The 16,466-nt window shown below is 31.6% G+C and overlaps 1 protein-coding gene across 13 annotated transcripts; it reads right to left on the bottom strand.

The window, feature by feature from the left end:
* Window positions 1–6,024: 6,024 nt before the first annotated feature.
* LOC108338310 (casein kinase 1-like protein HD16) lies at window positions 6,025–12,439 on the bottom strand. Of its 13 annotated transcripts, none has more exons than XR_008250751.1 (20): window positions 11,884–12,439; window positions 11,685–11,795; window positions 11,520–11,593; window positions 11,060–11,129; window positions 10,907–10,962; window positions 10,731–10,802; window positions 10,059–10,153; window positions 9,888–9,954; window positions 9,675–9,804; window positions 9,379–9,597; window positions 9,143–9,285; window positions 8,886–9,060; window positions 8,697–8,787; window positions 8,385–8,542; window positions 8,108–8,296; window positions 7,838–8,025; window positions 7,301–7,374; window positions 6,781–6,881; window positions 6,633–6,704; window positions 6,025–6,531 (listed from the first exon to the last, which is right to left on the bottom strand). XR_008250751.1 is itself a non-coding variant. In XM_017575108.2 (16 exons), exons 1-16 carry the CDS (start codon window positions 12,223–12,225, stop codon window positions 7,966–7,968), a joined length of 2,052 nt encoding a protein of 683 aa, XP_017430597.1. In that variant the 5' UTR covers window positions 12,226–12,439; the 3' UTR covers window positions 7,457–7,965. The 13 variants fall into 13 exon arrangements, 1 of the variants encoding a protein (XP_017430597.1); XR_001833028.2 differs by lacking the exon at window positions 7,301–7,374 and having other exon boundaries at window positions 6,025–6,243; window positions 6,409–6,531; XR_001833027.2 differs by lacking the exon at window positions 7,301–7,374 and having other exon boundaries at window positions 6,025–6,158; window positions 6,409–6,531.
* Window positions 12,440–16,466: the final 4,027 nt, after the last annotated feature.

The following is a 16,466-nucleotide window of genomic DNA, read 5'->3' as shown; positions in this document are numbered from 1 at the left end:
ACTTTAACAATAATTAGTCAAGAGTGTACTTTGATTAATTAACTTTTAACTTGGTTAGACGATAAAAGAATAGATACGGTTAAACATAATTGGATTTAATTTAGAATGTACTTTGGTTGAATTTATTATGAATAATTTAGAAAGGTTTTGCTTTTAATTAAGAATCTACTTTGGTTAATACTAAGATGACCATCAAATTAATTAAGAATGTACTTTAATTAATTTGAAATAAAAACAATAATCAATTGAATAATAATTTGTGGTTAATGGATGATGAATCTATTTTGATAAAGTAGTGAAATCAACCTATTTTTACTATAATTGTTTCGAAGTCTTTTATTTGTCTCACACTTATGTCAATCTTGTGTTTCACTAACCTTTTGAGTAGGATTTCATAAGAATCAATTATTCAAAAGTAATATCGTACTCGCTGGAAAAGGACTTAGGGTTAACTTAAGCCTATATAGTTTGTTAACTACTAACTTGATAATACTGAAGTTGCCTTGTTAAATAGTAGTAATTTGATAGCCTCAACGACAACATATCAATCCACCATTTTCCACACCAAATATGTTTCACTTTTTTATACCTAATTCTTGGTCTAGCTTCTACAAGTTAGCGTTTAGCTTTTGTAGAGACATCCCTTGTAACTTTTTTCATTTGCAAAGGAACCCCTTATGCTCAGTTGGTATTGTAAAAGGGTTAAGCAATTTAGAGAATACAAACACTTTGTTCAACCTTTGGTGTGAGGTTTCTCCTTTTCAGTGAAACTGCCCTTGCCTTATCTTGAACAAACTTAAGTAGCAACACTTTGGTTAGCCTTAGAACGCCCCTTCAAGTGGAGTGTCATCCCCTCTCCCCTTTTCCCCTTTCATGTCTTTTTGTCTTTTCTCTAGTTACTTGTTATTTCAACTCACTTTATGTTTTTAAAGTCTACCACCTTTTATTGTTTTGTTTAATTGAATCATCCTCTCCTCTAGAGCTTCTTGAAGTGAACCTTCACATGTAGATAATTTGTTATCTTAATGTCTAGTGAGAATCTTCACTTAGCTTTCTTGATGGAAATCACCCTATATTTGCAAAAATATAACAAGGACCTACATCAATCTCTCTTCTTCTTAATGAATTCCTAGAGACTAAGCTTTGGTACCACTTATTGGTGTGATGCAGCGTTAGAAGGAGGGTGAATAGATCCTAAAAAAAATTCAAAAGCTACGCACATAAGTATATGATTACAAACGAATTAATTGGTTAAAGATAAGAGTGTGGGGATAGAGAAAATGCACACAACAAATTTATACTGGTTCACCTCCACCTAAGGCTACATCGAGTCTCTTAAGCAACTTGTTTAAGAAGTTCAACTAATCAACAACTTTAATCAGTAATAAGTATCACCATCTCTAGGTTACAAGAGTTTCAACCTCTCCAAGCTACACCGAATATCAACCTCTCCAGGTACCCTTCTCAATCTTCTCTTAAGATTAAGAACACTCAATTATAATAATGAATGTCACTATCTCAACAGGAGTGTACCACAAAGCTCACAAGTTACAACTTCACTCAATAAAGGATATTACAATATTTAAGCCCTCAACCCAATTTCTCTAAGATACTATTTATATGATAATTTCACAACACTTTATTTTTTTTTCTTTTCTCTTTTTCTTCTCGTATGGCTCAGCATTCATTATATAGATGTTGTTATAGCTAGTCGTTGAGACTTTGAATTGCAACTCTTCATAGTAATCTTCTTGATGTATAATGATTTGATCAATATTTTAATTTGTTTCTTTAGTTTGAATTTTCAATGTCATTCTTTAAGACCTCAATTCTAAATCAGCTTATGCTTTTCATTATATCTTCTTTTCTTTTATGATTGAGCTCGGACTTGCTTTTGAATATTTATCTCTTCGACTCATTCACAAATTTTCTTACTAAGGAAACTTTGTGGAACTTGATTATGCAATTGAATCACTAAAGCAATAATATCTTTCATTCAATCAAATAGTTCATTCATCATATTTCTCAATATTAATTTCATGCAAACGTTCGATTCAAAAACTTTATTTTTCCAGAGTGATAATATTTGTTGTAATACTCATCATTTAATATTTGTTTCAAACATTTATATTAAAATGTTAATTTGCATGAATAATTAGAGATAAAAACATGTTTCAAACCATCAAAGTGCATCGTAGATAATTCAACATTAAGAGTCGTCTAACACTTAGGTCGTTTAATGACTTAAGTAGTCTTAGATCATCTGACACTTGGTTGTTTGATGACTTGAATTTCCTTGGGTCTTCTAACCCTTGGTCGTTTAATGCTTTCACCTTACTATTACACTCATTTAACACCTTGATTTGTCTAATCCTTAGGCACGCCTAATGCTAAGATTCGGTATCTTAATTAACCAAACTTGTTGCTTTCGTTGACACACAAAATGTATGAGTATAAATCAATTAAGCACAAGCAAGCAATGCTTCATATCATATATTTTGATCTTCAAACCACATTGATCAATTTCTCATTCTCATTATTTCCATTAAACTTTCTCTTATAGTCATCCAATCACATATCCACTTTTGACCAAAGACTTACTTGTCTGGTAGAGTGTTTTATTATCATCAAAATCTTATTGATTGTTAGGGCTCCTCAAGTTTAACATTAACCTCGTCAATTTCACAACACTTTGATCTTTATCATTTTTTCGTTTCATTCTTTTTTTTTCTCATATATGGTATTGCATCCTATATATAGTTGTTGCATTTGATAGTCATTGAGACTTTGAATTGTAGTTCTTCATCATGATCTTCGTGTTTTTCCTTGATAAGGAATGACTTAATCAATTCTTTAATTTGAATCTTTAGATGTTATCTTCAATGTCATTCTTCAAGACTTCATTTCTAAATCTGCTTATGCTTTTTGAGATTTCTTCTTTCCTTACTTGAATGAGCATGAGCTTGATTTTGAATTCTATTATTTCTTCAATTTTCACATTTGTCCTGTTAAGGAAACTTTGTGCAACATGATTTTGCATTTTAAATTGTTACAGCAATAATACTTCTCAATCAATCAAATAATTTGTTTCCTAATGTTCATAAATTTTAACATTTGATTATTTTGAAAACTTTCTTCTCTTGAAAGTTGTAACTCTTGTAATTAATTCTTTATTTCAAATACTTATATTAATATATTAATTCATATGATCAATTAGAGAATAGAGAATAAAAAACACTTTGCCAATTTTTAAAATATGTTCTGACTCATTTATTGTAAAATTAATTTATATTGCTTGAGTCATCTAATGCCTCAGTCATCTAATGGCTTAAGTTGTCTTGGATTGTCTAACCCATTGAGTCATTTAACACCTTGAGTCGTCTAACACTTTATGTCATCTAGTAACTTAGGTCGTCTAAAGTCGTCTAATGCATTTACCTTGCATATACTAGACTTCTAGCTTACACTAATACCTATAACACTTAAATATCAACAATTAAGCATATAAAAACACATGTATATACTTTCATTTGTAAAACATATGCATTGGTTAATTTAACTGATTATATTAATTAGACTTTCTTTCTTAGTGGTTTAGCATTATTTTGCTTCTAACCAAAGACTTCCTTGTCTAGTAGAAAGATTCTTTTGCTACCATCAAATCTACATTAGCTTAGCGTCTACCTTAGCAATTTTTAATCCCTAACTTAAAGTTAATTGGAGGTTATTTACCAAATGGGTGCAATTTGCTTTCGTATTTATGCAATGTGGAGAGATTTTTTAAATATTACAAGATTGGGTGAACTAAGTGTAAAATCGTTTCATGTAGTATGACTTTATCTTAGACGTGAAAGTCAATTTTGTCCTATATGAAGTCATTTGAGCCAGCAAGACTTCAAGTTAATTTTTTTTCCAATGAATTTGTCATATAGGTGGCATGACTTCAGGTTTTTTTTTGCTATAATTGAATTCGTATGAGATAACACAACTTCAACTCTATTATTTTTATGTAGAGTTGCTATGTCTAACACACGGTTTCATTTAGAGGAATTTTTTTTGTTATAATTAAAATCATTCTAGTAATAATGATATAATATTATATTATAATAAATTATTTAATTTAATCTTATTCTAATAAGTTTTTCAATTATTTTTTCTATTAATATAAATAAATATATTCAATTAAATTAATTAAAATCTTAAAAGAAATATATATAAATATCTTAAAAGAAATTTATTTTAGTCTTATTCTATGAAATTTTACAATTATTCATTCTATGATATAAATAATTATATTGAATTGAATTGATTAAAATTATAGAAAGTAAAAATATAATATTATTTTAGTAGTATTTTTAAAATAAAAACCACGACTTCATTATAAAATAAAATAAAGCACATGTAACTAAAGTTGTATAAGCAAATACGACTTCCCCTATAACAAAAGGTGCAAGGCAAAAGAGAGTACTATATAATTTACACGATCTATGGACTCTAGGAATACCTATTTACAAGTATTTGATACTAACTTCGTTACAACTTTTAAACATTTTCATAATTTATCTTATTTTATTAATAGATATGCTCCTTTCTCCATGTTCTCGAAAACAGAAGTTATAGTGGAAGATCAATTTTCTATTTTCCAACTACGATCAGATGAAAGATGAACTTTGTTAAAAGAGTGCCTACCATGCTCATCGAAATATATTATCATAGTAGAGAGAATGGTGGACATTACATGTACATAAATATGCTACAAACATTTTAATGGACTGCTAATCTAACATATCTTCCCTTCCTAGTATGTTTTCAAAAGCCTTTCTCTTCCTACTTCCTCCTTATTATTAGTTGCACCATGAAACTAAGAGAAAAAAAAAACTATAATGTCATCTGTTATTGTACCACATCATTGCTGTCGTTCCATCTTCGCTCTCCATTCTCTTTGAGAACATGTATTGATATCAGTTATCATGAAGGTAGGTTTTGAACAAAATTAATTTGACATTTTTTTTTTACTTATTTTATGCATTGATCATTAAAGGGAGGTAAATGGAAGGGCTTAGAAAATTTGAGATAAAGGGTAGAGTCACTACTTTTGGCCAAAGTTATTTAATTTAGACTTAAATATGTTCTTAAATCCTTAAGTTATTTAATTTAAAATTAAATATATTTTTAATTGATAAAATTAAAACTAGTCTTTCTTCAAAATTATAATACATTCGTGTCAAACATATTTTTTACACTAAAACAGAACCATATAAAAAAATATAAATAACTTAAAATATTACCACAAATCGAAAAATAAATTAATATAATTAAATTAAAAAACTATTATCTATTCATTTTTATAATTTAATCAAAATATATAAAAGTTTAAATCAGAAAATGTATAAAACAAATTTCAATTCGTCAAAATTTAGAATAAAGAACAAATTTGATATTTACAAAAAAGTATTATCTTCAAATTTTAGAAAATTGACAGATTAGAAAATTTGTATTTGGTGATTTATAAAGAATAATATTTTAATAATACAATTCCTTTTAGATTTATTATTATGTTGCCTATATTTAATTATATTATTATAATAGAAGTTACTATGATTATTATAAGTTGTTATAAAAATTTTAAAAATCAACTAAATTATATAAAACATTTTTTTTTGAAAAATAACTAATTTAACATTTTAAAATTAAAATATGTAAAAGAAAACATTTCAACAAATACATAAATGCATATATACATATATATATATATATATATATATATTAAAAAGAGGTGTAAAGAAAAAAAATTGAAATTATTTGTTGAAAAGAAATTAAATAATAAAAATTGATATTAAAGGGATTTTAGAAAAGAGATATCCAATATAACCAAAAACAAAGTCAAACCTATGACAAACAACGCCAAAAATAACCAATTCAATATATATTTGAAGTAACATTTAACCTATTACCATGTACGAAGATTAAAAGTGATTGCCTGCCTTTAAGAAATTAATTTGATTAATCAAGGAAGAATATGGATGAACACCGGCAAAGAAATTAATTTATTCATCAACGATGCCGTTCATCTACAAGTAAATTCATTTGATCCTTTCTGTAACTTTCATCACCACCATAAGCTCACAGCTGCATTGCTTCAGAGTTGCCTTCCGTGGCTTCATGCATAATTTCATCAGTGTCATGGAAGCACAAATGAAATGAAATATTGAAACAATTGACCCACAAGTCAAAATATTAAACCTGACAAGGGATTGAAAAGAGCTGATATTGATTTGAAATTCAAAATACGGTAGCTTTTTGACAAGTTAAATATCACTAAAAAAGAGTTTGCTTCATATTCAACTAAAGCCCTACCCACGCTGCTACCTACCAAAGGTTCAACTATTTAAGGAAAGAATCACATACAGGAAATAGTTCCAAATGCTCCAGTACCATCAACTGCTTCACCACTTCTTAAGGGTGTGGGGCTCTCCAGAATCATAGTGGCAGTATGAACAAACAAATACAAATCTGCACGTTACTACATCCCTTGAAAATTAAGTACATAAAGAACTTCAGTTTTGATCAAGGAGAAGACATGGAAATCAACTAACTAGTAACGAGGCATGCAACTGCAAGAAAATAATTACCACCAAAATGCCAGGAACTGAAGTCTCGTGCCATCAGGCCAAATCAAACATACCGTCGATATAAAGGCATATCTAGATCAAAGTACGCAAACGTTTCAGCAGCACAAAATATCAGACATTTGATAACAGTAGCTGCAGAAACAAATACCTGCTCCAGATGCTCCAGAAGTGTCAGGAGATATAAAAGTCAATAATTGTAACAACAACCCTTTAACTGTATCACAACAGCTGAGCTGCCCCGATAGCCAACTGCTCATCAGAATCAAGATTGTATTCCGCCATGCATGATGGTAGAAACAATTAAAAAAAATTAGCACCCATATAAGCAACAAATAGATGGCTATCAATTGCAACAACTCCTAGAAAGTGAGCCACATCTCACATGGCTCCTCTCTTGAAAAACAATCATATGCTATAAAATTAATACATGTACACATCTTGATCTTCCAAAAATATCAACAGTTAAAAATTTAAAGAATCAGTATTCACACTATACAAGATCCAGAACAAAAAAGACATTGAGTTAAGCATAACACTAGCAAATTTTGAAACTGAAGTAACCATTTTGTTTCAATTAGTTGAATGTTGTTCACATTAAATCATATGAACACGTAAAAAAATTTAAAAAAAGTTATAAGTCACTCAGACTACAGCAGAGCAACAAACACCTTTTACCACTAGGAGGGCAGGCTACAGAGGAAAATGAAGCATTGTGCTCTGTCAAGAATCCAGCTGTATGTAACTGAATATAAAATTAAATACATTTGACATATAAAAGAACTACATAAATATAAACAGTGATTATAAAGATTCAAAGAGTCATATGCAGCAGCTAAAGTTATCACCATTTTCCATCTTATGTCAAAGTCAAAGTCAGGCATCCAAGAGCCCAGAAGTAGCTTAAAGTCAAGAGGAAAAAAGAAAAGTGGTCTAAATACAAGGCTGCACAGCTAAAAATGTCCAGTTCCCACTGGCAAATCAAAGTTGGACATTGGCCAAAATGCCATCAATAAACTAAAACCTAACCTGCACACAACGCCTTCAACATAGTAATTACTGTTCAAATCTCTACAATCCTTTTATCAGAAGACTCATCCCAATGAACAAAATCTGACGTTGCTCATAAGCATTTTAATACAGTTCATATACAGAGCACAGGTATCATATGATAAGTGATGGCGTCCATAAAGAAAGGTTTAGCATACATCAATGCTGAATAGCTTTGTTCACCGAACTCATCAGATATGATTCCAGATTCCAAAATGGCACATCTAAGAACTGGAACTTTGATGCAAAAAGTCAAAAGTCAGCTGAAGTCTCAAAACTTCTCAGTTCATGAAACTGTTCTCCCATGGCATATTGATGCAATATAGAGATTTTTTGACCATTTTTCCTGCATAAATGATATGTCGAATGTAAGCATTTCAGACCAGAAATGGATCAAATTCAGTAAACTCAGAAGCAGTAGTATTTACCTTGACGTGACTACTAGGAAAGGCAGATGTGCGGAGTGTCTCTTGAGTTTCATCAGCCGGTTTTCTTCTTGGGACACTAAGAACAAAAGCAGCTTGGTCCCAGGTGGCAGCAGTTGAAGTGATGCGGTAACCATTGTCCCACCTGCGATGAATGCCTTCACTAGGATACAGGAAATCAAGTTCCACAACCTGGAATTAAATTTAGAAAGAGAAAATTTCATATCACATACTGTTTAATACAACTTAGTCAAAAAATGCTTAAAAATAACTGTAAAACCTGGTCTGAATATCCAGCACCACGGGACATTACAATTGCCCATCTACTCCCAGCAGTAGCCATAGCAGTGACAGAAAATCCTTCTCTCCATTTTTTATTGATCCACTTAAATGGAAATGACTCGCTAACTTTATAGGATTGCTGCATGTATTGGGTCCCTGAAAATAACAAAACAAACCATCAACAGACATGAGACAACAATCCAAACACAATACTACTCCCTAATTTATGCAAACAGTTCCTCAAAACAATCAAGTAAACTATTGTCACTAAAATACTCGATGCCTAAAGAACAGACCAAAAACGACTTACCTTTAGACATTACAACCAATGAGCTCCCATTGTTAGAGCCTGCTATTGCACTAATGTAATAATTATTTTCCCACTGTTCCATAATCCATTCCTACCAAAAAAAAAACCTATATTAATTCACCAACATAACATTACTAACAAATACAATGTCACCAATTCTAACAATCTTAAAATAAATCATGTCCCTACCTTATGAAGGAAGTGGGGTGAGAGTTCATGAACTTGAGCAGTGAAACCAGTGCCAGCATCCATAATAAGTGCCCATAGGTTAGAACAACAAGCTACACTGCTGATAAATAACCCATCCTCATATCCCTTTTCAATGTGTTGGGACAGCCGCACATCAGCAACATTGTAATGGTACCTGTTTCAAAAAATAAAGGCAGTGAAATCTGACAACTTTTACATTGCTGAAATTACTTATTTATTTGTATTCAGGAGAAAACCTTTGCTTCATTGGTCGGCGGGCATTGTACACACTAATCCATTGCATTGCTGGCATTCCCATTCTTACTCTCTTCTTTGGTTGTTCATCATCATCTTCTTCCACAGTTAATCGTCCTCTCTTATGTCCAACCAGATTTATAAGCTTCAAAGCACAAATCAAATAAATATCCACAGGAGTCATCCCTTATCTACATATAGTAAACCGTATACATTAAAGCAATAGAGGATTTAATACCTTTTGTGCACCTTCGGTATTTATGGGTCTGATATCTGGATTCGGTCCAACAATTCCATCAAAAAGTGATATATACTTAGCATAATTTGGTTCTTCATCAAACTTCAAATTCACTACGTATTCCACAAACTGCCGGAATGGGGGAGGACAGACACAACACAAAGCTTCTGGTGAGGTTGCCATCTTTTTCTTGCACACAAGAAATCCTTTATTTTCTCCCTGGAACTAAATTTTATTAGAATGGAAAATTTTAATTATTATTAACACCAAATGACTATATTTGAAGCATATAGAACCTGGTATCCTTGCCAAGGTAGCCGGCCACGAAGAAGGAAAATCAATGTGTAAGCAAGAGATTCCAAATCATCTCTCCTGCTTCCTGTTCTACCCAGATGAGCATGCACACTAGCATATCGAACTGTTCCTCTGTGGCAATAATATGTTATACTCATCAAACAGTCTGGACATTGCTAAGAAAGTATTTAGCAAAAGAAACACAAATAATTCACCTAAATACATCAGGACGTTGATCATACTCAACATGAAAGCCAGTTGAACTATCACGCCAACGGGTTGCTGCACAATAAAAGAGGGCAGAGTGTATGGACGTGTTATGAGAAATTAAGATATATTCAATGAGTGATAGCATCACAACTTCAATAATAAGGTGGAATATTTACCTAATCCAAGATCAACTAGGAAAAGCTTTTTCTCATCAGCAGTTCCAGGGGTGCCAAGCAAAAAATTCTCAGGTTTTACATCACCGTGCACATACCTGAAAAATGACAGCAACATGATGTCATTATTCACAATACAGACATATTGATGTGTGCTAGAGGTTTCTATCTACCACAAGTCAATTACATCCCATGCCATACAAATCTTATAAAATTCCTACTAGTGGACCACTTTTCACATTTCACTCCTTTTCCCCAAAAATTCTATTACTGATGTACTAGTGAAGGAAGGCTCCTCACATCATAAAGGTACAGGGGAGAATTATTGTTCCCCATGCATATGCAAAAGACTGTTTCTGGGTTCAAACTAGTGACCAACCAGTCACAAATGGCAACCATACCAGCTCGCTCTCTTCCACCAAAATCCTATATTTTAAAAATATAAAATACTACCTTTTGTGCAGTACAAGTTGCTTAAAATTTGTATAAATTGATGATACGATGTCATTTAAGTTAGAGATAACATTAAATATTTATCTAGGTGTGTTGTAACAAAAAACAATGGAAACATACAAAAATAAAATTCAAATCGGATCCGTTCAGCTTAATTAAGAAACTTCAGATATATATCATAAGCAGAATAGAAAAGACACACAGAGAGAGAGAGAGAGTGACCCTTTAGAATGCATCTTCTCTAATATGGAGATGGCCTCAATTGCTATACATGCCACCATTTCCGCAGACATTCTAAAGCCAGAAAAAGATAAAACGGAGTTATCTACGCAATATTCTCCATAATATTAACAAAATAACACATTCCCTTTCATGACATTCCAAACTCAAATACTTACGTGTTTGAGTTGTTATTCCAGACATCCCACAGACTAGGGCCAAGCATATCCATGACCTGCAATGCAACAAATGCGACGTCAAGTTCCAAAAGCATTCGGTGAGAGAACACAGTAGAAAAACTTCCGTCAAAGGTTTTATTTTAGCACACATACCATAACATAGTAATCACCTTGCCGTCCCTTGTAATGAACACGTGGAACACCATGACTACCACCCAATACACTATAAAGAAAAAAAAAACAGAAACAAAGTGAGTGTGAATTACAATACCATGGAACATTTGAAATAAGGTTTTAGAAAATGGTAGCAGCGATTTCAGCCAGTGTCAAAGTTTTCTGGCAAAATTTTAAGTTGCAGTTTCACTGTGTTTCTTGATATTGTGAGAGGTTACAAACAAATGCAGCTGATATGGCTACAATTACAGTTGCAGACACCGCCAAAAACCTTGACGTAGCAAAAATCGCGATTCAGATCATTTACTAAGGCCTTGGCTTTTGGACGTGACCCCATAAGCCACATTATCCGCAATTTGCCAAGTATGAAGGATGGCGACAAAATCAAACAGTAGATAAAATATTGATTGAAACGTTTGTGTAAGAAAGGGTAACTCACTTGTAAACTTGCCACTCATATGGAGGTCCATAATTGCACCCCTTACTGCTTCTATGTTCAAACTTCAAAGCTACCTGCAATTATACCACAAACCACACTGTGAATCATAAAAAACCCAAATAATCAAAGTCAAACACGGTCTTACTACCACTTATCTGCACGTACCTCTAACGCTCCGGCACCAGCCCCAACTCGCCTACCTACGTAAACTTGTCCAAACCCTCCCTTCCCAAGCTTTCTGTCTAATTTGTACAACGGAGAACCACCTACCTGTACCTGTTGCCAAATTTCTTTCAAAAATAAATAACAAGATTCCACTTCCAACATTTAATAACAAAAAACGAAAAATATAATAAAACCATACCCTCTCGGGAATGGGAGCAGTGCTTCCTTCGTCTTCGGCAGGCGCAGCCTTGTCGGGGCTCCGGCCACCGCCGCTATCGAACTCGTCATCCATCTCTTTCTCTTTATCTTCTTCCGAAACCCTAAGCAGAGGCGCGGGTTGCTGTTGTTGCTCCTTCTCTCCTAATTCACGGTTACCGATTCTACAACGCGCGAGTGTGTTGCGATTGTACCTCCCGGTGTTGACAGCAGTTCTTCTCGTTCTTCTCTGGCGGGCTTTTGTGTTCGGGTTTGGGTTTGGGTTTGGGTTTGGGTTTGGATCATGGAACGTTGCCCAGTTTCTTCCGCTTCGGAGTTCAGTCATGGTGAGGGGGATTGTGCTTTAGAGGACTTTGTAAGGCCATAAAGAGGGAGAGCGCCGTCGCCGTGGGAAGATTCATGAAGGTTCTAGAATAGTCGCCGGGAAACACGATCTGTTCGGCAGAAGTTATAAAGGAACACCAAGGAGGATGGAAGAAGGAACGGAATGAAACGACAAAGGGATATAGATCGAGGCATCATCCACCAAGGAAAAAGAAAAAATAAAGAAAAATATTCCATGAAATTTTGAAAAAATAATATATATATATATATATATATATATATATATATATTTATAAATATTTAAGCTATTTTATTTTGTTGAACGGGGTCCGAGATGGTCTGGTAGCAAACAATAAAAGCACTAACAGAAAAGGTGTCAAATGGTTAATATATTGTTAATAGGAGGTATATTTATGTAACTTATATTAGTCTATAGGTAAACGATGAAGGACAGATAAGCAAAACTAGTTTTTAAATTTTATTATATTATACTAGCTTAAACACATGTTATTGCTTTGTGTTTATATATTTTTAAATATTTATAAATTATTTAAATTTTAAAAATAAAAATATATATATTATAGGTAAAATAAATTTTAGTTATTGAAATAAAAAATATTATGAATCATTATTTAAATTTGAAAAAGTAATTACTATTATGAATAGTTATTTAAATTTAAAAATTAGTAATTAAAAAAAACATTAAATAAGTGTATATTTTTATATATAGTCATAAATAGATTAAAAAACGTACAATGCCTATATTACGAGTGTTACGAGTGTTGTATGAATAAATATGCTGTCACTATTAAATCAAATAAATAAAAAACAATGATAACCAAAATTTATTTGAAGTATAGCATTTATTTGAAAATAATGAAATATAGATGCAATCAAGTTTCAGATTATTCATCATTAATTAAAGATAATTTTGAGTGAATAGAGTATTAAACCCAAATATCCTCACAGTAATATTCTGACCACACATCCTATATAAAACACAAATATTCTCACACTAACAAATAGTAGTTGTTCCAAAAAAGCTATAATCTTGATATATATGATTGCAAGAAAAGTTTTGCACGAGACATTCATCCGCTGTCGGTCGCTTCTATTGAATCCTTTCTTTTTTAAGCAAAACCTAAAACTCTAGTCATTAAATCTTCACCAAAAGCTTGAGGAATATTTATTTCCACTTACGCAAATGTAACATGCACATGTCATTCTTTTGCAGGATATTGTTAGAAATAATTAATATTTGATGAAAAATAATACTTTTACTCAAAATAATATTGACGATCACTTTTAATTTCAATTTATTTATGGTCAAATCAATTACAACAAGGATGGATCTCAAGAAACTTTAAAAAATAATTGATTGTTTTTTTCATGATGCTACCATTCAAATAGAAGCGATTATAGGCATTGTAACCTTTGGATCTATACGTTGGAAGTCCCACATCAACTAGATATAAGGTCAATTCATAGTTTATAAGTGGATGCAAACCTCACCCTACAAGCTTGTTTTGTGGGGTTGAGTTAGGCTTAAAGTCCACTTCTAACATGGTATCAGAGTCATGGTTAAAGCCTATCCTTATTACGTATAAGTATTGTTGCCTATGAGTTGTTTGAGGGTCAAGGGCTTGAAAATTTTGTAAAATTGATAAGATTAATATGTTCAAAAGTTATTTAAGGGATCCAAACATCGTTGATATATTTATGTTCAATATTGCAAATATGGAAAAAGGTTAACACCTCTTTACTTTTGTCATTAAATAGATTTTTGTTCTTGAAAGATAATCATCCTCGTGACTATGAAGGACATGTTTATGATTTATGCCTTCAAAAGAAAATATTCAAATAGATTAACAAAAAATTGTTACTAACAATATTATAAAGACAATGAAAATAGAGATGAACCAAATTTCTCATGTTGTGATCAATTCGCTTGATTCTTGTCATTGTTAATCAAAAGACATTTGAATTAAAGTAGATAGTTGTGTATCATTTAAAGTTCATTATACTCTACACTAAATTTAGTAATGTAAAAGCAAACATCAATCCATCAAACTTAGCCAATGAAATTTAATTTAGATGAAGAGCTTCAAAAAATAAGCAATGATTCAATGAAAATGACTTAAAACGTAATCAATCACAAGATTAAAACAAAATGAACTGATTAACATGAATAAAATTGCAAAAACAAAGATACAATTGACTAAAAACTCATCCAAAACATATTTCACAGATTTGAACTTCAATATGATCAATTCTTAATTTTGCTAATAAAAAAGACATTTGAATTACTTAAGATAATTATGTATCTTTTGTGATTTAGCATATTTTTATACTAAATCAAGTGTTAAAGTGCAAAAATAAGTATTAATCCATCAAACCAAATCAATTGTAACAAGTTTTGGATGAAAAATGTTTCAAATAGTGAAACAACGGTGAAAAATAGTAGAAACATGATTAAATATTATATTGGAAGTATCAAACTGAAAATTTAATTATTAGATGAAGAATTTATAGTGGAAAAGAGAAACACTCAAAGGCACCAAACTTATTGTGCAGACATTGGCTTTAAGTAGCTTCCATAAAGAGGAAAATGTTACTCCTAGAATTGACAAAACGAAAATGTTGTAACTATGAAGTACATTAGTGTCTATCTTTGTAGATTTGCTTATATACATGAAATTGACTTACTCTACTAGTTATTACATGTATTAACAATTTTCCTAATTAACTACAAACTTCCCAAACTATATTAACTAACTTATCTAATTTAATGTGGACAAATAAGTAGCACGTTAATAATTTGATTTCCCCCTTGCTATTGATCAATGTATGTTCCTTAACTCTTCAAAAGTCTCTCTTAGAGCTCCTAAATTTTTGTAGGTGACATTTTAGTTGGCATGATTGACAATTGAACAATTCATCTTCCATATGAATTTCCAACTTGACAGCTTCTTGAACAACTCCAATGTAAATTCCAGCTTTGTAGTAGTGTAGACACATGACAGTTTCGTCTTTTTTCACTCTTAAAGGCCAAAACAACTTAATACATGTGTTAATTAATGTTCCTTTGAGGTTCCTTCAACTAGCACAAGATTTAGAAATCATATGCAAAGAGAACTTTGGGTCAACTCTAGTCAAATCTTGGTTAAACATGCTTTCTTGCTCAAATTTCCTATATCCATCATTGTTAGCACAATTTAGAATTACTATCATGTTAAGACAAAATTGTTTATAAGACTAAGATGTCTAAACGCTCTCATATATTTTGAAGTTTAACAAAACAACATTAAACGAAATGAGCATGTAAAAATAAAATCACTCGGATGTCATAATAGCCAAGATATAAGTGAAAATAAAATACTCTAAAACCTAGTAACTTAGGAAAGTCTTAGAAAATCACCTAAGCATAAACTAGATGCAACACTAAACGATTTCCAAGCTTAAATGTCGATAAGAGTTTTGCTACACACAAAAGTTATATTGTACCAGACGGTAATTAGTCAAACTCTCAATTTAGTTAAGAAGGTAAAAGTGTCTAGACAATGTTTTTGGAAAACACTTTGAAAGTCTCAATTAATATTCCAAAAACTTATGATAAAAGACAGCCTACTAAATTCACTTGATGAATAAGGCAGAACCTAAAAGCGTTTATACACAATAGACGATACCACGAGTTAAACGATTTACTTCATCCAACGATGAAGTCTTCAATCAATGCTTATTATCTTAATGAAAGCTTAAATGATAAAATTCTACTTGAATGGTGGAAAATGTAAAAAATACTTTGTTGTTCTGAACAGACATTAAATGTCATTAAATGTTCAACGTTTAAAAACAACAAAAGTAATAAAAGAAAAGACATACCTACTACATGCATATCTACTCTACTTTATACATATTACCTATTATATGCATCTACCTACTTCATCCGATACAAATCAAAAGTGGACATTAGGAACAAAGAAGATATTCATGAAATATTCTCTCCATCAGAAGTCATGCCAAAAAGATAGTACAACCTATTTCTATCAAAGTACTGAAAAAGCAAACATGCTCTGACAAGTTGACTTTAACCAACGACTGCTCATACGACAAGACTGAGAATACGTAAGAATCAAGGTCAAAGTTATGTCTAATGGATGTGTTTTGAGAAGCCTTTATATAAAAGAAGATTCAAACAAGGGTTATTCGTTGACTAGGAATACTAGAAGTGGTGAGAATACT

The sequence above is a fragment of the Vigna angularis genome, chromosome 7 (assembly GCF_016808095.1).
Source record: "Vigna angularis cultivar LongXiaoDou No.4 chromosome 7, ASM1680809v1, whole genome shotgun sequence".
NCBI lineage: Eukaryota > Viridiplantae > Streptophyta > Magnoliopsida > Fabales > Fabaceae > Vigna > Vigna angularis.
Note: the sequence above shows the minus strand (reverse complement) of the source record. Positions and strands in the feature narration are given on the sequence as shown.

Excerpts from the sequence above, each read along its gene's own strand:
- LOC108338310 (XM_017575108.2), bottom strand. The coding sequence starts at position 12,225 with ATGACTGAACTCCGAAGCGGAAGAAACTGGGCAACGTTCCATGATCCA. Across the intron at positions 10,154-10,730 it reads GAGAAGATGCATTCTAAAGG|GTATGTGCACGGTGATGTAA; the intron begins GTCACTCTCTCT and ends GTCATTTTTCAG. Across the intron at positions 8,297-8,384 it reads GTGCTGGATATTCAGACCAG|GTTGTGGAACTTGATTTCCT; the intron begins GTTTTACAGTTA and ends ATTTAATTCCAG.